Here is a 27127-nt window from a genome sequence, read left to right as displayed (position 1 = left end):
ATTGTGAAATTTTGACTGTGACACGCTGGTTTCATGTAATGTGTGGGCATTCTCACGTGTAGAGAGATTTCTCTGCTCATCAACAGAGCTGCAGCAGTCTACTCCGTAAATTTGATGCTTTCTCGTTTATTTGATGCCCATATGTTCAACTGCCTTGTTTTTACGCGATCGAGGTACTACGCATTGCTCTTTTGCGTCAACTATAGAGCGGCCCACAATATTGCAGTCGAGACCATATTGGCGGCGTTCATTTCGTACTTGCGGGTGTACTAGTGTAGCAATTATTGAATGCTCGAACGTTTTTCTTCCATACAGACACTCCGCGAAGTCCAACCACAAGAAAGTATTACCCGAATTTTATTTGTACAGTAACAAGAGCACTGCTTATACGACGAAACAACTTCTCTTGGTAAAATACAGAGTGTCTGCTACAGACTAACCAAGTAATACCATTAATAAAAAGGAACTATGGGCTGAAGGTTATATATTCAAAAACGCAGCTTCATGTATTTAAAAATAGTAGTTCTGTTATTGCACGTTTATCGTTTCTTCATTTATTTTTCTTGCCTTATATCTGTCGCTGTAATCCAATATATTTAAATCAAGCAGGCTAGGTGATTATTCCTCTCCACCCCGTTTCAGAGGGGATGGAAATGAACATCATCATCGTCATCGTAGCGAAGAGACCTTAATATAGCTGCTGTGCGACTATTCATCATGCCACGATGTGAGGATTATCCTTTGGTCAGCTTTAGGGTACTTACACGGCAGGCCTTTTGCAGTAGAAAAGATCCTGGAACCGTGACCTCGTGCATCTGCGATGTGCAAAGCAACAAAAGCGATGTAGCGTTTTTTGATATGCACCAGCCATGCAGGACCACTTCAGATGAACCGGAACGATGGGCAATGCATTGCTGTGTGTGCGCACTGTTAACTTTTCCCCCTTCTCCATCGCTGAGTATTTATAGCCAACCAGGCTCGGCCTGGTTAGCCTCCCTGCATTTTTCCTGACCACTCATCGCTCTCTCTCTCTGCCTGTCTATAGTTGCACTGATCACACAATAAGGCTACATTCTCTCCACGACACCCCGAGGCTTACGCGGCGTATATTTAGGCTTTAATCGTAAATTTCTTATAGTCTCGTCCCGTGAGATGTCCACCCTTGCAAGCAGACGGGCCGGAAAACTATGGACATGACGACATAGGAGCAATTCTGCCCACTGACTGGCTCGTGTCAGCCGCCGAGTGTTGGATGGTCGAGGTGTCGACGTTAGCCGGGCGAACCTACCTGGTGAGATTAGGTCGGCAGCGACCGTAGCAATATTGATGCAGAGCTTCAGGAATTCGCCGTCGGAGAGAGTTGGTCTCTTGGACGTCGGTTGTTCACTTCATGTATACGAGTCCATGTACGTAGTTCGCTGGTCGTATCTTGCAACTTTCCGTTTCATTTTTATTATTTTCGCACTTTACCATTGACTTGGATGGCAGTGCTCCACCGTTACCGGGGCCCGATCGGCTTCTTGGCGTGACAGATAATAAGAAAAGAATCAAAAATTCATTGTTTTAGCCTTCGTCTGAGTAGCCATGGTTAGCAGCAGGGCTTAGGCCCAAACAATGAAACGTTCCTTTCCTTCGACCGCTTCCTAACCTTATGTGAGGCCTCCTTACAGCGAAGGACCGATGGAGGAAGCAAGCGTACTCTGAAAGCTCCCTTTGCCCGTCCTCAGGTAAGGAATGGTTGCCGAACGCCTGGGTTCGAGAGGATCTCTTGAAAGCTTTACGCGAACACTATTATTCAATAAAAAGATGTGGTATTGTCGTATTCTTAAACTGAAGTGCTAATATAGATACGCGTGCACGCTTTCCTCTAGCTTTGTTCAGTAAACATAAAAAAGTACCATATTTTAACGCAAAACTTGATGTGCTCCAGAAACGCTGGCACGCCGGCGTCGCGCAACGCCTAGCAACGCCTAGCAATGCTTTCATGCCGCACGCGTGACTGAAACGAACATGCTTGGCCAGACGTACCGTGCACGCGCATCTCCGCAGGTAGGCGACGGCGCGCATGCGCAAGCAAACGTCACATTGCTAAGCAGTGAGGTGAAGCGCTCGTTCAGTGCCAGGAGCGGCGTAAGGACGCATGAAGGTAGCGGAGCTACCTTACGCTGAGGAAGCACCAAGGAAACCTTCTCCGATGGCTTAACGATGCTTTCAGAGTGACATAAGGTGGCCTCACCGCACTGAAGGCTTCCTTACTGAGGTAAGGAAGATTTATATATATATATATATATATATATATATATATATATATATATATATATAAACGAGAAGAAAGAGGGTTAACCGAGGGACCCGATATTTATTAGTCATATAATGAGAAGCCAACAAACACTGACACCAAGTACAACATAGGGGAAATTGCATGTGCCTAATAAATGAAACAAAGTAATGATAAATTAATGGAAATTAAAGTGGATGAAAAAACAACTTGCCGCAGGTGGGAACCGAACCCACAACCTTCGCATGTCGCGTGCGATGCTCTACCAATTGAGCTACCGCGGCGGCGTTTCCCCATCCACTTGCTTGGGTGGATGGGGAAACGCCGCCATGTGTACTAGTAGAACCCTGGGAGTGTTGTACTTGGTGTCAGTGTTTGTTGGCTTCTCATTATATGACTATATATATATATATATATATATATATATATATATATATATATATATATATATATATATATATATATTGTCGGAAGCCAACAGACAATGAACCGGAGGAACGCATCGATAAAATCAGCTGTTGGGTTTGAAATTGCAATATAGAAAAGAACGAAGGGGGCAAAGGCAAATGAATACGGACGAAATGATAACTGACGGCCGGTGGGATCCGAACCTACAACCACCGCATTGCGCGAGCCTTGCAGTACTGATTGTGCTACGGCGACGACTATCAATTTATATATACGCGTATAAAGTGAAGCACAAGATCAAAGGATTGCGGCAATAGAGGACGCAATAAAAGACAGAAAAGCATGTAGGGAAAAGAATACCTCTTTCGCTCGAAAGAATAAGCATTGATTGCGATAAGAAATTGCTAGACAGCTATAAGAAGTAAGGACAGTAATTTTATCGGCCGTGTAAATTCTTGTGAACATTCGCTTACTAAATAAATTGTCAATGATTGTGCCGCACACACAGGCAAACATGAACTCGTCTTACTCGATGACTGCGGAAACTCGCTGTTGCTGTCGTGTTGAAGCGTGGCAGCAGCGGCTGCCACGCTTGCTGCCGTGCTGCCTCTAGATTTAACACGTCTCCGAAGCTTGAGGTTATCCGACTTTTCTACGCTAGGCGCGCGAGACATTACTGGTCAGAAAATCATCTCCAGCGCTTGTCGAATGGGTGCCGCAGTGCTACAGTTGACCTGCTGAGGAGAGGCAGAGCCCCTCCTTAGGTACCCCACCCCCCGGGTCCCCCTGACTTTAGGCATGCTGTGTACCACACGCGATACCGTCTCCAAAGTAATTTCGTTCGTTTATTGGGCTCTATAGCGTTAAGAGGAGTCCATAATGAACTCCGCAAATTAGACCATGAGGCCCGTCCCCGCTATACTTATGCCGGCTGTTCTGAAATCTGTGCATTCTCACTGTCCTGCAAGAATGCAGAAGCGGAGACCGGACCCGCCGTGGTTGCTTAGTGGCTATAGTGTTGGGCTGCTAAGCACGAGGTCGTGGGATCGAATCCCGGCCACGGCGGCCGTATTTCTATGGGGGCGAAATGCGAAAACACCCGTGTACTTAGATTTAAGTGCACGTTATAACGAACCCCAGGTGGTTGAAATTTCCGTAGTCCCCCACTACGGCGTGCCTCATAATCAGAAAGCGGTTCTGGCACGTAAAACCCCATAATTTAATTTTTAAGCGGAGACCGGCCGCACACTTTACCCCCATCACAACGCATCAACGTATGGCTAGCCCATCTGCAGTTTATGAGAAGAAACACGTATGCTGGTTGTGGCTTTACAGATATAGTTTTGCGTTATTGAACAAACTTCGGGTGGCCGCGCATCGCGGAGATGCGTGTGACGGGCCGCCGCGCGCCAACGAGGCGGCCAGCAGAAGAGATCGTCGTTGCACGATTAGATGCGCTGCGGCGTGAGGCATATCGCTCACACTCTACGCGAAGCTTCATGGCGGCGAAGTTCTTTGGTAGCCGCTGCGTGGTGCCGAACAGTGCGCGCGCGTGCGTGCGGGGTGTGAGCTGCAGGCGCGCGTTCTTCGGTCGAGCCTTGTTCTTATTTTTTATTTTATTTATTTGAACCTCAAGGGTCCCTGGCGGGACATTACATGAGGGGTGGGCGCAAGAATGGCGGTTAACAATGAATGTTACATGAGAATCATGACGATGACATGGCTTCCTCGATGGCAGTCTTGAAATGGGCTGGATCCGGGATTAGTGCTAAGTCGCAGGGAAGGTCATTCCAGTCGCGAGTTGTGTGGACAAAAAATGATTTCTGAAATGTAGTTGTTCGGGAACGATGCGGAAAGGCGCTGTTTGGATGGCCTGTGCGGCCATCCGTTCTTGTTCACTCTCAGTCTCCCTGTAGTGGAGGACGGGAGGGGGGCTCATAGGCTGGCGAGCCGTATAGCGCGCTCACACGGAGACTGGTCCGCGGCCGATATTGGGTTTGATGTGGGCCGTACTAGGGCCTTCCTAATGACTAAATGTTATTATATGTAACAGTCAGTCGGTTTCGTCACAACTCTCCCAGGCCACAGCAGTTGTATTTGGGACATTGACATTTTGTTTACTTTATTGGCGCTTAAAAAGACAGCTTCAAGCAGTGTGGTGAACCCAACTTTCTCTAGAATTACGCAAATTTTTTGTTATTCTGAGTGTATTTCGGACATTTATTTAATGTGCCGATTCAATCAAGCGCTTGGAAAGAATTACCATTTTGGAAACGTTTTTTCCAAAAATAACTCGGGAGGTAAAGGGTTAAACATACGTGAACTCATAGCAAATAAGTCTAGCTGCAACAGGGAACATTAGTTGGCTTCCTTCATTGAAAACCTCTGGCACTACAACTATATACTTTATGCTTTCACATTTACTTACCTACAAATGTGGACGAAATGCATGCGTCCTTGTTATAACACTGTAACCATAATGCACGATTAAATACATGAAAATTATCTGGTAGCGGGAAGAAACCGAGGTCAACCTTCACTAATCCACGAACAGGTAGCTTCACGCTCAGATGGCTCATGAAACAGTCTGCTGTGCCACGAACCTTACTCGAACAAGGGTGATGAGCGGCACGTGCAGTGCCTCGGTGAAATGCGTGCAGCAATACAATACATACTTTCCTGTTGTTTCTCATGCCTCATCAACCGAGAAATTGTGAATAAATCATTAATAAAATATTAGAGTTATAAATTATCCGCACAAGGCATTACTGGTATTAAAATCACATCCAGCACTTGTCGAATGGGTGCCGCAGTGCTGAAGTTGACCTACCGAGGGAGGGGGAGGGGAATGGGCGAGTCCCTCCTTAAAAAATGGAGGGGGGGGGGGGCGGGGCTCCCCCCGAAGTTTATAAGCCAACAACCATCGACCCTCTCCGCGTCGCAGCATCGAATTCTTTTTTAACAAAGCCAATAGAAAGAATAAGCGGTTCATCAAGTTTTTACAAATCAAGTATTCGTCTAGAGCGATGCTTTATCTGCTGTAAAAAACAGTAAATACGCTTTTACGTGAGTGACGTATATTCCATACTTAAATTGGTGTTTTATAACGGCTCTGCAACATCCTTGTTCGCCCCTTTTTTGGCATTTAAATTTAGTTGTTTCAGTTGTGTTTTATTATATACAGGCGAGCGTATAGCTTATATATATATATATATATATATATATATATATATATATATATATATATAGGTGACGGATGGTGGAAAGAAAGCAAAGGAAAACGTCATCGACCAGAGATGTTGCGCAGCTCATACAAACCAGTCCTTCCCTTTATGTCCAGGTTGTTTCAAAGACAGCGCGACAGTCCTGGAAGCAGAGCAATTATTTTCTTGTTTAAAGCGCTCAGAGAGAGAGAGAGATAGGGAGATTTCTGGGCGTTACCTTAGACCACAGGCTACTCTGGCGCCGCGGTGTTGACCACGTTGTGGCGTCATCGTCACCCAGGCTACATGTGCTGAAGCGAGTCGCTGGCATACGCTGGGGCAACCACCCGACGTCCATGCTACGGCTACATACAGCGTTGGTTACAAGTCGAATCCTGTATCAGCTACCTCTGATGTCACCCTCAGACAGCCAATACGAGCGCTTAGAAGCCATCCACAGAAAAGGTATCCGACTTTGCCTTGGAGTCCCTCAGCCAGCGTCAAACAAGAAAGTGCTCTTCGAAGCTGAGTCACGCCCTCTACGACTTCAGGCTTCCCAGGCTCTGATGATCCAGCTCCTACGATTGAGTGAGTCTACGCCCGGTAGAGCGCTCTTACGACGTATAGGTAACAGGCCGCGCTCACATTTTTATGCAGCATTGAACACGCTTCGCGTATTAGGATTGCGCTGCTCGAGACAGAGGGAAAGGATAGAACCACCCTGGACATTCGAGGACATGATATGCAACTTAAGTGTACCACGATTGCAATCAAAGAGCTGCATTCCATCTGCAGAAGCCAAGTCATTAGTCCTGGAACACCTGAACACGATTTACCCGAGTCACCTACAAGTATACACAGATGGCTCTGTCAAAGCAGACGAAGACCGCTGTGCAGCTGCATTCTATATTCCCTCTCTAAGATATACGTGGTCTGGCCGTCTGGACTGTATAGCCTCGTCGACAGTTGTGGAAGGCGCAGCAATAGCTTCTGCTCTGCGCAAATTAAAGACTTTGCCTCCGCAGAATGTGGTTGTCCTTACGGACTCAAAGGCCGCATTACAACAAATATACCGTGGTTTGCCATCCCTCAAGTTCCCACGCAAATCACTAGCCATCGTGAAAGAGCTCAACAACAAAGGCTTCACAGTAAAGTTTCAATGGATTCCTTCCCACATTGGTATCTCAGGAAACGAAAAAGCTGATGCGCTTGCATACGCAGCGCTCTATCATCCTCCCAAAATCAAGGTCCCAAAGAGTAATCAAATGCAAAAATCTGACATTCGAAATCACTTTGCGTCGCTTTGGGTTCCACCGCATATGCCCTGCGTAACCAAGCGATTGCACCGAGAGGAAGCCACACTTCTATATCGAATAAGGACAGGATCTGCAAATACACCGGCCTGGTTATTTAAAACGGGGCGAATCAATTCTCCGAACTGTTCGGCATGCAACGAGACAGGAGACATTGAGCACTTTTTGTGGTCCTGCCAGCAATTCCAAGATGAAAGAGACACTCTCCTGAAGAATCTGCAAAGCAAGAACCTTCCGCATGCGTGCCTGCAACACCTTATATTTCCCGCGGGATCAGTTATAGCCCGAAAAGAAACTTCACGTCTCCTCACCGAGTTCTTAAGAGAGACTGGTTTGATGGACACATGGTGAAACCCTTCAGCGGTATTGTGCGAGACGCTCGGGCGGAGCAATTGCCGGCCTTGTTCGCCAGGCTAAACCCGCCTGTTGCTACAATTCACCACCACCACCACCACCACATAGGGAGATAAAAGAAGAAAGAGAACGGAAGGGCAGCGACAGACGAACAGAAACAAACCGCGTACACACCTAGAGAGAGAAGAGAGTGAAGTGAATAATAATAATAATATTTGGGGTTTTTGCGTGCCAAAACCACTTTCTGATTATGAGGCACGCCGTAGTGGAGGACTCCGGAAATTTTGACCACCTGGGGTTCTTTATGTGCACCTAAATCTAAGCACACGGGTGTTTTCGCATTTCGCCCCCATCGAAATGCGGCCGCCGTGGCCGGGATTCGATCCCGCGACCTCGTGCTCAGCAGCCCAACACCATAGCCACTGAGCAACCACGGCGGGTAGAGTGAAGTGAAGGACCCCTACGGCGTCAACACGACGTGAAAAAAAAAAACCACGCTGTACCATTTGTGGCTAGGCGTCGCATTTACAAACTCTTATGCCTTCCTTATTGGAGTGATCAACAAAGGACAAGGAAAGAGGATATAGTAAAGGAGAACTATTTACATGTGTAAAACATAGCGACTAGCTAAATACGACTATGTCAATAGTTCTCTTGGGTCTGACTTCCTCGAGAGAGTTTGTCACCCGGCCCCGCAGACCAGAGACAGACGGCCTCTATATAACCAATGTAAAGCCAAATGCACGATGCACAAAATCATCATTCATACGAAAAGCTAAGCCAGACCTTACGATGTTATTTTTCTGGTTTTTGATTTACGGTGACCTCAAAAGTAACGCATTTCTAGCGCGAGGTTCGTGCCGGCTCTTCGCCGATACGCTTTTCCTCGCCAAGTGAATGCCAAATCTCCCGGCTTTCGAGTGCCCCCACGAAAAGGGGGCCGAGGGTCGCCCCACGAGCGGGGCACGCCCGCGCAGCGCCTCGGTCGCCGCACACGACCGGTGCCGCGGGGCGCGGCGGCCGCGTGTGTGGTCCTCGCAGTCAACCGCGGCGGTCAGCGGCGGCCGGCCGGCCCCTGATGAATGGGGCGCACTGCGAACCGTGCTTCTGCTGCCCATTATGACTCTCGCGCCGCTCGGCGTGCGTGATAGATTTTTATCCCCGAAGCGGCGGAAGAAGACTTGCGCCTCGTGGTAGGGCTTCCTCCTCTTTCCACGCGCGCAGCTTCATCACTCAAGGTTTGGCGAGTAACTATGGCGAGGGGAAGGCTTAACTGTCGAAAGCTGCTTCTGCGGCCTGTTCGTTCAACGTGCAGTCAGAGGGCTCCCTCGCGGTTCGCGTCCGTCGTTGTGCGCAGCAAGCAGAAAGCCTGGCGGAAAACAGCCGACTCCAGGCCCGTGTAACTACCTTGCGGATTCAGTTCCTGCGCTGTGCCTCTGATCTCTCTCTCTATCTATCAATTTATCTTTCTCAGAAAAGTCCAGTAAGGCTCACCTTTAACTCTCGCTGGTTCTAGCAAAAGGAGGCTGGGGTTGCGGCGCCGCAAACCATAGCTTCTTTCCCCGCAGGTGCTCATCGACAGCGCTGCACGCAACTAATGAACGCGGACTGTTCAGCAGCAGAGACAGCAGTCCTATTCTGAACCCTTGCCAGTCCATCTTTTCTTTTTCGCTCCAAAGTGCGTAAGCGGCTCTCGATGACCACACGGATGGGTGCTCGGATGAGGTCGGCCCCAGCGCCGACCAACTGAGAGCCCTCGCCCTGACCTCTGCGCAGCGGCGGCTTCGCCCTCTTCCTGGCGGGTCAGTCTGTCTTCCAGGGCGCAAGGAAAGCGTTGTTCCTCTTCGCTCTTCTCCGAGAGACTGATGACAGCTCCGAAAGAAGCCGCGGGCGTGAGGTCCGAGGCGTCTCTCTCTAGGAGCTCGTGTGGCGTAATGGATCCCCCGGGTGATGAATAAGGCACCCGATTCGTGGTATCTCGACGTGTACACGAGCGCTGCTTTCGTTTACCGCTGTGCCGAGGACGTTGATTGGTGTTTCTCTATTGCGGCGAGCAGGTTGTCCGTTGCCCAACACTCTTCGGAAGAAAGGAGGAAAGCGAAGTGTTCTGAATTGGTTTGCGCTGCTTGCCCGTCACGTTCGGAGGGAACAGCGCGCACGCAACCAAAGGCGCCCGCGAATCAGCGCTAATTGTTATACGACTGTGTGTTACGCAGTGTTCGCAAGGCTGTGGCTGCATTTTGTTTGCCATTATTTAGTCTTCTTCATTTCAGTATTGTTTTCTGTTAATTGTTATCGCAGTGTACGAGTAATTTAACGGAAAAAGGTGTTGCCGGCATCGCCCAAGTACGAATATTCATTTAACGAAAAACCACAATTAAAGAAAATTGTATCATTGAGTCATCTACTAACGGTGTCTCCTCATTTCTCGAAACGCTTCTCTCTCAATAATTGGTATATGATAGCCAAGGCAAAACCCAATGGCAAATGTGCGTTTCGAATGATAAAAACTGGCGAGCCCTACTTATTTGTATGCGAGTAAGGCGGCATCGCCGGCAGGAATTTGATGGCGACTGTATAACATTTTAGGCTTTCAAGTCCGCGGTTACATCGAAAGTCTCGTTTTATTAGCATGGCATGCAAGATTAGGGTAACTATATGCCTGCACATGTTAATCCTAATAGCTCCTAGCGGGTACGCATTGAATGTTCACTATTCAGATCGCCATGTTCGCCACAAGCGAGATTTTATTTCCGCGTACGTGTATAATACATATTGTTAGGCTGCTGAGCACGAGGTCACGGCATCGAATCCCGGCCACGGCGGCCGCATTTCGATGGGGGCGAAATGTGAAAACACCCGTGTACTTAGATTTAGGTGTACGTTAAAAAGCCCCAGGTGGTCGAAATTTCCGGAGTCCTCCACTACGGCGTGCCTCATAATCATAAAGTGGTTTTGGCACGTAAAACCCCTTAATTTAATATTTTTTTGTATAATACATATGAAGTGAAGTATGTCAGCTTTCTTGACGTCTTTTATGTAGTGAGCGAGAATAACTTGCTTTCCAAATAGCACGAAGCCGATACCTCAGCCAGGTCAGTTCCGTATAAAAAGCAAATGACATTTGGCGTACGTACGAAGTCCAACAGATGGGGACTGTTCTTTACGATAGTGTGGCGCGTGGAAAAACATTCAGCAGTGATATTAGCATGAACACGGCACTTTCATAGAAAGCCACAGCAAGAACATCTGGTATTCAATATATGAAGTGCAGAAATCGTGATAAGGAACGTCACAAGAAAAATAGAAAGCAAGAAAGAGTGCCAACCGAAGGAGCTTAACATAAAAACGCAGTGATTTGTGGTGACTGGTCTCTACGATCGTTTTTGCAACTTTGATTTCGTTTTAATCTAAATAAGACGCAACTTCCTTTTCTCTTTTCATTCGTTCGCTACCGTATAAGAACGAAGAAAGGAAATGTCGCATCTCCTTATGAGCACAAGAGATACTTTCATCTGGGATTAATGAAATCGCATGTAACAAAATACCTACGTTAACTGAAAGTGAGCAATTCATTTATTTTAATTAGTGAAAGGACGCCTTTATCAGTATTTTGTTCAAAGCGCTCAATTAACACTTCGACGACTGAGACAGAAGCAACTTGGGAGGAGGAGCAAACATAGACTGCAACAACTGTCGTCACGTCAGCGCCACTTTCCTAATCTTTCCGGTGCTTGTGGGTTTTATTGCGATAGCAAATATAAGGACACTGCAGGCGCATTTTTGCCATTGTCGTCGCCGTCGCCGTCGCCGTGACGCTCCGCATAAAATCCAAGGGGGTTTACACCATCGCCGCGTGCCGTATGCTGTATGTGCAAGTGAAAGCGGGCCAGGGTGTGCCGACAATCGCGGTTCCATCTCGCGCGGGCAAGGGAGGAAAGTGAGGAGGAAGCGCGCCGTCTTCTGTCGCGCGCCAGGCACCGTGGGGGAGGCGTTGTACTTTGGCAGCAACTGCGTATGGCGCGGCCGCGCGCGGTCGCACCAGCTTGATCTTGAAAGTGATCTCCTGGGGGCGGCAGGGGGAGGGGCGGAGTCTAGGTGGGCCGATGTCTTGTAGCTTTGCGTGTGCTGTATTGCTGTTGTTGTTGCTGGTGGTGTTGCAGCAGGCGGGGTTAGCCTGCACTCTTAAAACAGTTGCACCCTTTGGGGTGTATATTTGTAACCCAGCGATGGTTGCGTTTTCTTTATTGATAACGCTGCGCTCGCTACTTTCCACTCGAGAATGCTGTGTCATATTGATAACGTGCAAGCCTATCGTGACTTGGAATTACCGGGCTCGCAGCGTTAAAGAAAGGAAATGCGGGCAAGACAGATGACGATTATCGTTGTGGGACAAGCCCCAAAGGGTGCAAACTGTTCTAAGAGTGTGGCACACATAGCTAGATATTATTCTGCCTGAGCCTCCTATGAGTTGAGATCAGGTTATAGGGTTAACAGCACGCACAGACGGGCAGAGAGCGAGGAATAACAGGACACAGCGCTAATGATCGGCATAACGATCACGCATGATTTAAACTGGTGCTCGCATATAACTAACATCATATCATCTGCTAACAAAACCTTGGGATTTCTGAAACGCAATCTCCGCAACGCTCCTCAACAAGTAAAACTACTAGCATATAAAACACTGGTTAGGCCAAAACTCGAATACGCATCACCCATATGGCATCCTCACCAGATTTACCTCAGCAACGCATTAGAATCCATACAGAACCGCGCCGTAAGATACATTCACTCGACATACTCATATGATATCAGCGTATCACCATTAAAAGTAAAGTCTGGTTTGGACACATTAGCGCACCGTCGCCGTATCGCGAGCTTATCATTATTCCATAAATTCTTCACAAGCTCGCTTCGCCACGCACCTTACATTGTACCACCTTCACGCATATCGCTGCGCACAGGCCACCCACTAAATGTTGCTCGCCCTAGCGCGCGCACTGTCACCTGCTCGTCATCATTTTTTCATCGTACAGCTAAAGACTGGAACGGCCTTCCCCACCACGTCGCTGCCATCACCACCTCATCTGCCTTCATGGATGAAGTAACGAGTATTCTGTCTTCAAAATAAGATAGTGGGCAACCTCCTGTATTTTTGTACCACCCACCCCTTATGTAATACCCCGCAAGGGGTCTTTAAGGTAATAAAATGAAATGAAATGATGATCATGCTAATGATGATAAGATGCTTTACCAACTAGCCCGCTAAGCCATCCTTGAGATCAGGGGTGTGTCACCAGGTGTCGAAGAACCACGTGTCTCGGATGAAGGCAATCAGCAGCTGCTACACCCTCTTCCTGACTGCCACAAGTGGGGAACAATCCCACGTTTTCGCATTATGCGTGCGATCTAGCATTGCACGCGTAATGCGAAGCCGTGGGATCGTTGCCCACCTGCGGCAAGTTGTTTTTTCATCCATTTTCATTGTCATTAGTTTATCATTTCTTTAATTCAATTAGCAAGCACAGGTAATTTCCAGTATGTCGTCCTTGCTGTCTTTGCTTGTTGACTTCTCAAGATATGATTATTTTTAAGCGATTCTCAAGCCACCTTCACAATACTAAAAAGCACAGAAAAAAATGCGTTGAATGCATGTTTGGTAAATACAACCCTGGAGAAACATAGAAAAGCCAGTTCAAGAAATCACATTGGAACGTATTAGCGGATGCCATTACAGTGCAATATTCCTGGAAACCCTGCAGTGGACGCCGCTGCAAAACAGGTGCACGGAAATGATGATACAATAAATCTCCCTCTTAAATCTATGAAATGCGCCTGTTGCTGCGACAGATACTCTGTCGACTTAGCACAAACGCTTGTTTCGATTAGAAATCGAAGCGCTCTGAGTTATTCTTCGTAGACCCTAACAATAATATGTACATTCCACCGAATTTGAATGACAATAAAATTTTGCAACTTAACCGCACCGTTTGCCGTTTGGCACAACAATTACAAGCAGTGATCTTGAATTGTAGCGCGAAGCGACACAGACAGAGACTAGAAGCAGACAGGAGGAGCGTTCGTCTTGTCTGTTGTTCGCGCTACAATTCAAGATCATGTTACTGTACCAACTCGCCCAAGTTTCTATCCTTTTGAGTTACAAGTGACATTTTGCACAGGATTCTGCACAGGACAGTGACCACGCTGACGAAGGCGTGCAACACCTCGAGTGACCGCGACACGATACCGCGAGGTGAAGAAAGACTCAGGGCAGACTTAATCTTGTTAGACCGTACAGATCATTCACTCTGAAAAAGATATTTGGCCCATGGCCAACAATGGGGCTACATAAAACAGCACTGTGGCTTTTAAAAACTTTTTTCAAAGATATATATATATATATATATATATATATATATATATATATATATATAGAAGACAAGAAACACAGGGAGCTTAACGGACGTCTGGTTTGCTACCCTGCACTGGGGGAAGGGCGTAGGGGATGAAGAGAGACAGCACAGTTTCGCAAAAAATATTAGGCTCATACTAGATGTTCCTGGTTGACCCCACAATTAAATTTTTCTTTACGTACCACAGGTCGTATAAGTGTAGCTCACGCATCCTTTCGTGATATGTTGTAATGCTTCCTGTTATGTAGATTTGTGTACATTCGTCAGCCGTCTCAGACGCCTGCGATGCTCTCAACTTATGTGCGTGTTTCCGGACTCTTTTGTGCACTTTCACTTGTTTACGGAACTGAATGTGTGCGTGTGTGTGTGCGTGTGTCTGTAGGCGTAGGTCCCCTACTCTCTTCTGTGCCTTCCTTACTCGTGCGCGGCACTTTGTGAATTGTTTGGGAAATTTGACCACCTGCAATGCTTTTCAGTTTGTCTCGCGTTCTCAATTTCTGCTCGTCCTGTATATATGTGTAGCCGGCGCCAGTAAGGGCACAAACCTCTCCTTTTATTTCATATTAATAAATCTAATGAAAGAAAATAAGCGTACAGGTAAGAAACCGGCTCGGCTTTGCATAAGCGTATGTACTATAGACGATCTCGGGTTATCATAAGAACTTCCATACCGCCTTCTTATCACAATGAGCAAGATAATAAAAGAGAGAGAGAGAGGGGGGGGTGGGGGGGTGGGTGACGTTCATAAACTGCACAGTGAGTAACGAGGGACGCCGAATAGTGGAGGGCTCCGGATTAATTTTGACCACCTAGAATTCGAGCCCTTAAATATAAGTCAACGGGAGGTTCTGCAGTCCGTCCCCATTGAAATGTGGCAGCCACGGCTGGGAATCAAAATCGCGACCACGTGGACGCCAGCAGAAGGCCATAGCCGCGGAGGCACTGAGGCTGGTAGATGGTTTTCCAGAACGAAGAAATCTAGTAAAACCGAGGCCGTTATGTAGATTCATAAGTATGCTGACTGCTGCAGATATCCGAAAGCAGGCAACTATTGGTTGTTGAATATTGCTGCATACATTAAGTAAAAGAACTCATCCTTGCACTTATTAAAGCGGTCGCGGGGACGAAATTACTCGAGGCGGTGGCAACAAACCACGCTTCTCTTTGAAAAAAAAAAGTCTTCAAGCCAACACCAAGGTGAAACGTTGCATGTAAACATGGAAGACACAACTCTGCCGAATTCAACTAGTAACAAAAAAATATTTGCGCAATTTACCACACAAGCGTTAATTATGAAGCGTACAGAGTATGAAAGATGCTATAATGCGAAACCACTAGGCGCTGACTTCGCTTTGCGTTTACAGGGTCCATTATGAAAGTAACGCGCATTTTCAGGGAAACGTAGATTTACTGAGCGCACCTGTACAAATGGTTAAAATTCTTCAAAATACTTTCCCCCAGCATCAATACACTTGCGGAGGCGTGTCTGCCACGCCTGGAAGGCACCCTGAGAGTCCTCAACGGGAATGTCTCCCAGGAACGCTGTAACATGCTTTTGGACGTTTTCCGCGGTCTCCCAATGCTTTCCTTTCTGCACTCTCTTCGGTCGGAGAAACAAAAAGAAAGTCGCACGGAGCTAAGTCGGGACTGTAAGGGAGATGGAGGGACCATCGGGGTGTTGCTCCGGGCTAGGAAGTTGGTAACGATGAAAGACGTGTGGCTGAGGGAATTGTCATGGTGGCGCTTGACCGTGTCTTTGATGTCAGACCTCACGCACGCGACCCGGCGTTTCAATCCCTTGAGCACCTCCAGGTAAAAGGCTGAGTTGACAGTTTCTCCCTGCGGTACAAACTCAAAATGCACGATTCCTCGAGAGTCAAAGAAGACAATGAGCTTCGTTTTGATGCGAGACTTGATCATTCGTGCTTTCTTGGGGCGGGAGGATGATTTTGTGTGCCACTCGCTGCTTCGCCTTTTCGATTCTGGGTTGTACTCGAACATCGACGATTCGTCGCCGGTTACGACAGAGTTAAGAAAGTCCCGCTCATTTTGAATCAAATTCAACCATTCTTGACAACGCAAAGCTCAAAGTTCTTTCTGATCTTCCGTCACTTTCGGCACGTGCAAACCTTGCGCGTTTGCAGATCCTCGCCACTATGCCATGTACCGCAAATGTGGACATGTGCAGGGCAGAACCGTCGCCACAGTTCCCGACCGGTTTTACCGCGCGGCCATGGATAGTTGCGTCATAATAAAATCATGTGCATTAATTTCATAATGGACGCTGTATATTGTAACGGCCGATTAATTGAGAGAGAGGCTCTGTAATGAAAACTGGAGAGGTTTGCCTGGCGGCACGCCCAGCATGGTCCTCCAGGTGAATGAGATGATCAACGAAATGATATGCACAGAGCATACGGCAAACACATAACACACACACAAAAACGCACAAACACACACAGCGCAGAGCATGCAGAATTAGAGTATCTCGTTGAGACCAGTGCCTCGCCAAATGATTCAAAACGCCTCCGTGGCGCGGGATGCGCAGGTGGCATGCACTAGTCCTTGGTACAAGTATACCATGCTATTCCTGATGTACATTCAGTGCTGATATAGAACGGACCTGTGGATCGTGAAAAGGATGCAGTTGCAGTTTAAGTAGGTTATGTCATCTCGTACATTGCGCGTAGGGCACTGGAGATTTATTGATTGGTTCGAAGACATTCAGATGAAATTGACTCTATAGTGCAGCTATTGAGAACCAAAGGGAGCATCGCGATAGGAAACAAGATATATTCATACATTTGTTTATTATTCCTTCATTTATTTGGTTGAAAATACATGGTTGTCGTGCTGCTCGACACGAAAGACGACGTGAACACTCACCCAAGTATAGCCACTGTAGAGAAGCTTTCGCACGTCCGGGGCATCTTATGGATTATTTAGCGGAGCCAGCGCCATCTAACTGCGCGGCGGTGAACATGGCGCAAGTTTTTCCAATTCCTCCAACGGGACGTCATTTTGGTGGAAAAATTATTTTTTAGAGGGAAAATGCTTTTCTAAGAGACGACGTCAAGGAGCTTACGCACAAACACACACACACACACACACGCACGCACGCACGCACGCACGCACACACGCACGCACGCACGCACACACACGCACGCACGCACGCACACACACACACACACGCACGCACGCACGCACACACACATACCGGAACCTTCCACTACCGCTTTTGTGATAGACCCTCGCACCTGACACACACACTCACACAGAGACACATACATACACAATCAACAAGCCTATAACCTGTGGCTTCTTGGACATTCCACCGTATACGTATAGTGAATGAGCGCAAGTATTTGACGAATAAGCACGCAAGCAAAAACGAGGCTTCTTTTTCCTAAGAGCTGTTCCTCGTGCATATAAGGACACAGCTTTAAAGAGAATAGCCGTTTATGTTGCGTTATCTGGTTTTTCGGAACTTGGATGCGTGACTACGTAAACACTATCAGCCACATGTTGGAAAAAAGCCTCCCCCCGCTCAACACTATAGGTACACGTTGTGGGAGACTACCATATTAAAATGCAGCAAATCTCACAGCTTGTAAAACACAGCGCAAGTTGCTTGAGCCAGCTGCGTCATCGCTTTCCTCCCGAGTATGCATGTTGCCCCACACCGGAGATCTCCAAAGCCTATGCCTTCGCTTATCAGTCAAGCTGATTTGCTAAGATGCTACGGCTATGTCACGCGTTAGACGGGCGACCAAAGAAAAAAAACAAATCTCACCGTGGTCGTTGTGTTATGTATTCGGTTATGATTTTCACAAATTAAGGCATCATGTACAAGTCAAGTCATGATAAGCAAAATGGCAGAACATGCTATTCGTTGTCTGAAATGTGCAGTATGCTAAAAGCCTGCACGCACGAGGAACATTTTTACGGCTGCAACAGTTATATACTTGTATTCGTGTACGTATTAGAATGTGTGTTGTGGTACTGCTTTTTTTTCTGAGCATTTTGCTTTTGTTAATCATTTGTCTTGAACGATACAGTAATCGATAGCGTTTCCGAGCCGCAAAGCAAGCTACGGTCAGGAGCCCTGCCTTTGTAACTTATTCAAATACATATATGGAGAAGCAAATGCGAAAGCAGGTCAGGAATTGTGCGGCGTGCTTATGATGTTGTGCACGTAGAACACCCTCACTTAATTAATTCCTGCACTAGCATTGTCTTGCCATCTGTACTTTTTGATCACGAGTGGTTAGTTATCCCGCTCGCGAATCATAAAGGTTCTGGACTAGCCGGTTCCCATTAGAGGGCTGAACCTCTTCGCATAAATGATGCGAACCTTCTCCTTCGCGTTCTCATTAGCAATATAACTTATGTAAATAATAATAATAATAATAATAATAATAATAATAATAATAATAATAATAATAAAAGAAGAAAACTGTGGCTCTTTACATTCGGTGATGTGTGCACCACACCTTGAAGAACCTTCGTAACTCAAGCTCAGCGCCGTTAAAAATCCTCGGGAGGTAACTCATGGCACCCGAGCGTGTGCCTTCTAATTACCTACTTGCTAGTCTTGCTTGACGGTTACGCGCGAGGTGCAAAGGATGCTCGGCCGCCGCATTTGGCGCCACACTGCGGGCTTCTCCGGCTGTGCGCGCGGAGTGCGGCCGCGAAGCCCTCGCGATTCTTTCGCCGCCGCCCCGCACTCGATGCATCCGGCGCCGCGCCACGGCTGTGCCGGTGATTCCCTAATGGGAATCCGTGCTGCGGAAAATGATGACTCCAATCCTCGCTGTGACAGGCGCTCATTAGTATGGATGAAGCAGCAGTGTTTTACATCGGAACGCGCTCGCGCGCCATGCACTGCCCCCGTCGTGGTGTGTTTCGCTACAGATGGATGGTGCGCATTTAATTGTTTCCGCCGCAGGGCAGCGGTCCGTATACACGCGGGCGACTTCGCGCCACGGCTGGGCCCGCTTCCGTAGCATCAGTGCACTGCGCTGTTTGGGTGAGACGACCGCCCTTCCGGGAAGCTTGAATGCGTCGCGGCAAGTGCGTATATATAGCTGGAACACCGCTGTCTCGATGTAAGCCATTGTGCGGTCCACGATGACGGCCTCTCCTCGCAGTATGCCGCAGCATGAAAAGAAGAGCAAATGGCAAACAAAATGAAGACTCATCGTCCCGGAGACTTGTCATTGTGTGTACTGCTTCTACCAACTTGTGAATTGGCGCCTCTATTTCTCTCTCTCTTCTATTCGTCTGCCCCGCAGTACACGCGGCGAAATTGAGCCAGCAAGAACTATTTGCTAAAAAAAATTAGGTTTTACGTGCAAGACCACGGTCTTCTTATATGAGGTGCGCCGTGTGGGGAGACTTCGGTATAATTGTGACCACCTGGATTTCTTTCTTGTGCACCTAAATCTATGCACACGAGTGTTTTCTTGCATTTCGGACGCATCAAAATGCAGTCACTGCGGCAGGGATCGAGCTCACCACCTCGAGCTCATCAGCTCAACGCCATAGACACTAAGCTAACTCGACGGGTCTATTTGGTTAACCGGACTGTTATTTACGTTTCATGTGCTTGAATCTACGTTTCGACTGGTAGCCATCGGCAGGGGGCTGGATGTGAATAAATGTTTCGCTATGTCACTCTCTTCTTCTAACTCGCTGTCTTCTTTTCTTCGGTAGTCCACATTACCCAAGCGTAAATGCGCTGCGATGCATCCTCATGAGGCCTGCTTGCTCCTTAGCGCTCAAACGTGCTTTTTTTTTTTCGTTTACCGTTTACTCCAACCGGCATGTTGACGCCGGCTGAGACCTAACACGCGCTGCTGTGTTAGGTCTCAGATGTCTTTGAACCCCAGCAAGTCTCAATACGTCTCCTTTACACGTAAACAAGATCCATACCTGTTTCATTATACATTAGACAATGTCCAGCTATCGCGAGTAACTGAGTATAAGTATCTTGGAGTTTATTTCTTATCGATTTTAACTTGGATTAGGCACGTTGAATGTGTTACATAGAAAGTGTTAAATTTTGTTAAATGCAATTTCCGGTTAGTTCCTCCCAAAATTAAAGAGCTATTTTACTTGTCGAACGTAAGACCCATATTAGAGTGTGCCTGTATGGCCTGGGAACCGCAAACTAAAATGCCGTCTAATGTGCTCGAGCATGTACAAAACCGCGTAGCGTGTTTTGCCTGTAGTAATTATGAATTTACTTCCAGTATTACTGCACTTAAGCATAGCATGGGGTGGGGAATTATTAAGCACACGCAGACAAAACATGAGACTAGAAATGGTTTTTAAAATTTATTTCGGTATGGTTACAATAGATAAAGAAACTTACCTTTCACCTCCTCATTTCTTATCTCACAGAAGTGACCACTGTTTAAACATAAGAGAAATTATTTGTAGAACATACGTCTTCCAGCACTCGTTTGTTCTACACACAACATCACAGTTGAATCAGCTACCGCAGGAAATTGCTGATTGTCGCACTGAAGCATCGTTCAGAGCATTTCTGTTGAATTTATAGCGGCGTAAATCCTTCTATTGTTGTGTTATTTTTGTTTGATCAGTTACGTATTTTATCCGAGCTCATGTAACCCTGTGTATTCCCCCCTGCAATAATGCCTTCGGGCGCTGCAGGTACATGAAATAAATAAATAAATAAATAAATTAATTAATTAATTAATTAATTAAAAACAAAGACGTGGCTGCACTGGTCAAAGTTCTAATGAGCAAGGGGCTTAACGTAAAAGTTCAATGGATCCTATCCCACGTAGGAATTGAAGGAAATGAAAAAGATGACGCTCTTGCATGCCTGGCACTGACATGTGTCCCAAAAATAAGAGCGCCAAAGATTATTTAGAATCCTAAGGAGGCAATCCGCATTCACTTTAGGGTGGTCCACCAGGCCCCACACCCAGCCTGTGTGACCCATGGACTTACTCGGGAAGAAGCAACGCGGTTGTACCCCATCCGAACCGACTCCGGCTTGGTTATTCAAGGCTGGACGATGCGCTTCCCCGTTCTGTGCCTTCTGTGGTGATACCCCAGACATCAAACATTTCATTTGGAAATGCCTGCAGTTCAACACACAAGGGAAAGCGATGGTTGACAGCCTGAAAAATAGTGGTATTCCACACAAGACCTTTGAAGACGTCGTTTTTCCCGCAGGGCCTGCGGCTTTCAGGAAGAGAGTGCAATGACTGCTGATTGTCTTCATGCGAGACACGGGGCTCTTCGACACCTGGTGACACACCCCTGATCTCCACTCACAGGAGGCTCAGGCGGAATAATTGACGGCTACGTGAGCCAGGCTAACCCCACCTGCTGCAACACCACCACAACCATAAACACGAATGCCAACGTTCACAATAACAGAAAGTGACAAACAATTTTTTATAAACCAAGAAAGTTCTACAATATATTCACTATAGAGGACTGTTGTAGGACTTTCCTTATCTTTTAAGATCCGCCGGCGACATATCTTGCAAACGTGGTGACCCTTGAAAATATTCGAAATAACTCGCATCACATATGATTTATGCACAAAAATTAAAGGACACCTTCGGGAAAGGATGTTAGATGTAAGCAATATTCGCTGTTTCCTTAAAACATCACGTGAGTAGCGTAGCGCACGAGCTATGCCATGTCGTGCGCTGTTTGAGAATTTGCTGCCTGTCGCGCAACAAACGGCAGTTTGCTTCAAAAGCGCCCTTCTCGGCGACGCGGCCTTCTCTAGGCAGCTTTTACAATACAGGTTTACGTTCCAGATCGGGTCGCGTATCGGACCAGTGCCTGGACTCGCGCAGATGCCACGGGCGCAGATGCCTCAGGTAAGCGACAAATTGCTCTCCCGAACGTGCAGAAAGGGATGGGAACCAGATAGGAAATGGAGGACGTCTACCAGACGGGAATTTACGAAGTCCGCCCCAGAGACGTCCTCCTCAAGCGACGGCGGTTTCCGCGCTTGTTGCTGGCTTCGCGCGCGGCCAAGATTTACGCGTTCCGCGTGGCCGCCTCTGTCGTCCCCCTCTGCCCGAACCTTAGTTTACGGCCAGCGGGCCGATCGTAAAGCTCCCTGACAAGGGGAACACTGAAATGCGAGGCCATTTCTCGCTCTTTGCCCATGCGCCTCTGCGGCCCAGGGCGCGTCGGGCCAACGGCGGCGGCGGCGGCGACGAAGCGCGCCGAGGCATGCGTTGACACCGTTCCTCGCATGCGCTCCTGATTTACGCACCGCGCCCGAAGCGCTACGCGGACGGCCGCGTGGGAGCACGGCCGCCGATGCGAGCGTCGCTGCGCTGACCCTTGGTGGCTTTTATTTCGCGCCGCATCTACGCTGAGCGGACGGTTCGTGTGCGGTGCTCCACTGGCACACACACTCCCATTACCGCGCTTCGCCAGAGGCATCCGCTCGGAGCATGCCGATGACGGTGGCCGCCGAAGCACTGCGCCGCGTGCGGTGAGAGGCTGCAGTTATCGCGTCCAATGCGCTCGTCACGACCACTCATGCGCCATTAATTCCTGCGCGAGAAGTGGAGGATACAGGCAGTCTGCAACCAGCAGGGCGGACAGCTCAACACCGTGTCACGCCCTATGATAGCTAATTCAACTAGAATTTTTAATCTTTCATCTAAGGGTATTGAGCGTTTGTTCCTGGAAAGCTGGAAAATGTGAGCGTGAGGCTATTTTTGTGTTCCCAATGCTCAAACGCGTGTACGCTACATACCCCTGAGTCTGATCTAATGGTTGTTCGTGTAGATATGGAGGGGTGGGCACGTTTCATGTTAATAAATCTCGGCTATTTTTGTGTGTCACCGCAGCATGCGGAATTTAATGGCGTGTTCACTTGGACTGGTTAGTGCAACATGGTAAACTGCGGATTTTTTAACATGACACACGACACGGGAAAAGAATAACAGCACACAGCGTCCTGTTCTGTGAATTTTTTTTTCGGAGTATTGTGTATAGTGCTGTAATATCCGCTGTTTAACAAGGATGTGGAAGATTGATGGGCACGCGCAGATCCTTTACCCAAACATACCTGTTGGTTCGTCTGGATTAAAGACCCACCGTGGTTGCTCAGTGGCTATGGTGTTGGGCTGCTGAGCACCAGGTCGGGGGATCGAATCCCGGCCACGGCGGCCGCATCTCGATGGGGGCGAAATGCGAGAACACCCTTGTACTTAGATTTAGGTACACGTTAAAGAACCCCAGGTGGTCGAAATTTCGGGAGACCTCCACTACGACATGCCTCATAATCAGAAAGTGGTTTTGGCACGTAAAATCCCATAATTTTTTTCTGGATTAAAGCGGCCCATTATCAAGTTTTCACACCTTCCCTTTCACCGAGTGGTCTGTTATATTTACCGCGAAGATCTGTCACATCACAGGAAGAGCACGTAGCTAGCACGCATCGCACGACGATTATGAATTCGCGACTATTCAGGCACACGTTGTAAGCTATATAGGCACCTTTCACCCGCCAGCTGGGACTTCGACTTGTTTACCAGCCAATGCCGTTGACAACAGTCACTATACGCATGGCTGCAAAGTAAATACAACTTTTTGAACCACAAAAAACGCTTCCAGCTTCGTCATGCAATTTTAGACTGGCTGAAAAAGAAAATAGTTCGTGAGTTTTACGGGACCGAACTACGATCTCATTATAAGGCCTTCAAATGTATTTGCACCATCTGGGGTTCTTTAAAGTGGACCTAAATCTAAGTTAACGAGCGTTTCTCTATTTCGTCCCCATCGGAAGGCGGCTGCCGCTGCAGAATCAGCGATCTAGAGCTCAGCAGAGCACCACCACAGCCACTGAGCTACAGAGGTGGGTTGTTATGGACCGGCTGACGTGTGCTGTTACTGATGGGTAAATGACGCGACGAAAATGCAGGGCAAGATGTTTCGTTATTCGTTCTGCGCTCAAAACTCATGGCTACAGTGACTTCACACGAAGACGCGGGTAAGAGGCAGCTCCTAAGTGAGAGGGCGAGAAAAGTATACGTAAATTCTACCTTTATTTTCTTTTTTTACTATTTTCATCGAAAAATCTGCTTTTCTTCACAGTTCCCTATTTGTACCTGCCATACAAGCTGCCGCTGCGTGCGTTCTAGGGGACAGAGAGAGAAACTATAGTTATTCCTAAAGAGCTTACAGATGTGCCTGATTCGTGGCGTTCTGGCCACTTACTCGGCCTCGAGCAAGAGGACGAGTTAAGAATCTTCCCCAGACTTCTCGCTCCTGTGCTCTGCGCCTCCCATGTATCTTACAAAACGGAACATCCCTTGCAAAAGTTTCTGCACTGCTCATTCATAATCGATAGTCAAAATTTCCAGGGCTACTGGGGGCAATGGCGAGTTCGGTGACGATGACGGTCGGTCGTGCACGCCGCAATCACGCAGCGGCTCTGGAAGGCGACAGGCGGACGCCAATGTATCTTTTTCTTCCCCACGCCTCCGCGAGAAAGGGGGCTTTGTCGCGCCTATTCATTGCGATGATCCGAGGGTTGCGAGTGCGACTGTCGGTTGCCGCTGCAGCATCTTTATTAACGGCCCCGGCGAAGGGCTCGACAGTCAAACCCGACAAGCGGCGGCGGGGCGATGGGGACGGCATCATTTATCAGGCAACGATGTGACGTGCCGGGCGCGGGATGCTGCCTCTCGACCGCGCTCGATCCTCGCGACCTCCGGAAGTGCGCGAGAGGACACGACGACGGGGCTTGCGGTTGCCGGGCTCCATGTGCCACTTTGTTATTGGGGCGAACTCTCTGATTAATGTTTCTTCTGCTTCCATTCCGCTGCAGATTGCCACCTTCCTCTCCCTCTGTTTCCCTTCTCTCGCGTGCGATTTGTTTTCTTCTACCACGCGGTGTTACTGCCGAACCAGAAGGAAGGCAGAAGAAACATACGCTATCGGAACAGGCAATACCACGCCAACCAGCGAGTAAGCACCACTGTAGTTCATCCTCAGCTACGCATGACTTGAATGTATTTCACTTTGCTGTTTCGCAACTCGATTACTTGCTCACACGTTATCTACTACAGCATCCAAGGCCTACCACCCTATCTCTGTGGATCCCATGGCAACAATAAACGAGCGAAAGCTGTGTTATCAAACACTCAATTTGTTTAAATCGGTTTTTTATTTTCTCGAAAGAAAACTTGGCTTACTATATGTGCTGCGTTTTTCTCTGCAGCTTTTAGCCTAAACACTTAACGCGATAAATTAAAGTTTATTTAAATAATTTTTGGGGCTCTATGTGTCAAATCGCGATATGATTACGGTGTGCACGCCGCAGCGGGAGACTATGGAGTAAATTTGAGCACTTTTTCGCAAACGTGCACCTAAGTCTAATGTTTGCATTTGGTCCCCATCAAGATGCGGCCGCCGGCATGTATAACCCGTGACCTCGAGCTCAGCAGCGCAACGCCGTAGGGCTAACGCCGCCGGGCCATAGCGACCGTGTTTCACAGTCGGCCGCACAGAGCCGAGTGAGTGGAAGAAGCAGGTTTCAGTTCGCATGGTGAGGCGGTTTCTTGATCTTGCCTGCAATAGGGGCACGTTGTCGATGCCCGTGCTTGTTTCGCCTTGGCTAGGACTGCCCACGCGCTGCTTCAAAAATAAGGTGTGGCTGGACAGGATCAGGCTATTCTCGACAAGCGCAGCAGATAGCTATAAAAGAAGCGCAACCTTTACGAAGTAATAAATATGTAAAATTTTTATGTCCAGTAGGCGTGCAGCAGTTGCGGCGTTAACTAAAATTCGGAGCGACTTGGATGGTGTATTTTGCATCTACAGACACTTCGCAACCACAAGGATTGTTTTAAAATCCACTTTGAACACGCATAATGATACGGGCCGTTGTTGTAAGTACTTCAACCATGATGGTGCGCTGTTTCTGTGCCGAGCTCTCCAAAATTTCTGGTATAGTGTTATTGCGGGACACAGGCATGAACCCCGACCTTAAGATTGGCTGAAGTTCGCTTGTTGGCCTGCTTTCTCTGCGTGTGCATAGTTTTGCTCACACGTACATGTGAGTGCCTGTTTTTCCAGTGGTAGCTGTTCATTTACTTCGGCTAAATTTTGTGGCACCTATCCAAGTAACATCATCATGTTTATACCCTGCGTTTATTCACAGTGTTTATACTGTTTGTAGCCACGCAGGGTTGAATCCTGGCTTTGCGACGTGTGAGCTGTCCTACGATCTTGGAATTGCGTCGTCGTTGGTCGTCGTGTCTGTCGTCGCCAGGCCGTCATGAGGTTATCGTCGTCGCGCCGTTCTCGTCGTCATTGGCGACGTACCCCTGTCGTAGACTTTGTTGTTGCCGGGTCAGCCACTGCTATTGAGTGGTACTCAACAAACATTTCTCTCCCTCCCTGTTATTCGTCACGAATATGGAGAGCAGCTTCTCAAATCTGAGCCAATCCCGGCAGTTTTTATTAAACATTGTCTCCCCCCTCTCAACGTCTGCTGCCCAATGCTTGTTACCCACGTCACATAACAAATATATGCGTGTAGGCGCACAATAGGTGTATAGATTAGGGACAGGTTGTTCAGAGGTGAAGCCCAATAGAAGGGTCGGTAGTGGTTGACTCTACGGCACTTCGCGTGAACCTTGACTACTGTGAGTGTAAGGACCGCATCTCAGTAGCAATATTCATCTATATCGTCCGTTCACTCATGAAGCTACTCATTTCTCGTCACGCGTACCAATTTCACGCAACACAAGCAGAGTAAATGATAACCCTCCGCTTAACGAAAGCTCAGCACCCGCTGTGGTCGCACATGAGGTCGCGGGATCGAATGTCGGCGACGAAGGAATTCGAGAACACCCGTGTACTTAGATTTAGGTGCACGTTAAAGAACCCCAGGTGGTACAAATTACTACAGAATCACCCACTACGGCGTGCCTCATAATAAGTTCGGGGTTTTGGCACGTAAAGCCCCGTAATTCAATATATCTTTATTTTTAATGTAAGGTCAAAGAAAAACTATCCATAAATGTCTTGCCGCCACAACTTCTCTGTCATTACGGCGTTCTGCTGCGGAACACGAGGTCATGGGTACGATTCCCAGCCGCGGCAGCCACATTCGGATGCTGGCAGAATGCA

The 27127-nt window shown here is 47.8% G+C and overlaps 1 protein-coding gene across 1 annotated transcript in view; it reads left to right on the top strand.

Moving 5' to 3' along the window:
* The window catches only part of LOC135917540 (uncharacterized), a 680547-nt gene extending 654073 nt beyond the window's left edge, over window positions 1-26474 (top strand). The window contains exons 6-7 of the mRNA XM_070535420.1: window positions 21781-21843; window positions 26172-26474. Coding sequence (XP_070391521.1) covers window positions 21781-21843; window positions 26172-26274 — 166 coding nt within the window. The 3' untranslated portion in view covers window positions 26275-26474. The remainder of the gene's footprint in view (window positions 1-21780; window positions 21844-26171) is intronic.
* Window positions 26475-27127: the final 653 nt, after the last annotated feature.

Source organism: Dermacentor albipictus, chromosome 1 (assembly GCF_038994185.2).
Source record: "Dermacentor albipictus isolate Rhodes 1998 colony chromosome 1, USDA_Dalb.pri_finalv2, whole genome shotgun sequence".
Lineage (NCBI taxonomy): Eukaryota > Metazoa > Arthropoda > Arachnida > Ixodida > Ixodidae > Dermacentor > Dermacentor albipictus.
Note: the sequence above shows the minus strand (reverse complement) of the source record. Positions and strands in the feature narration are given on the sequence as shown.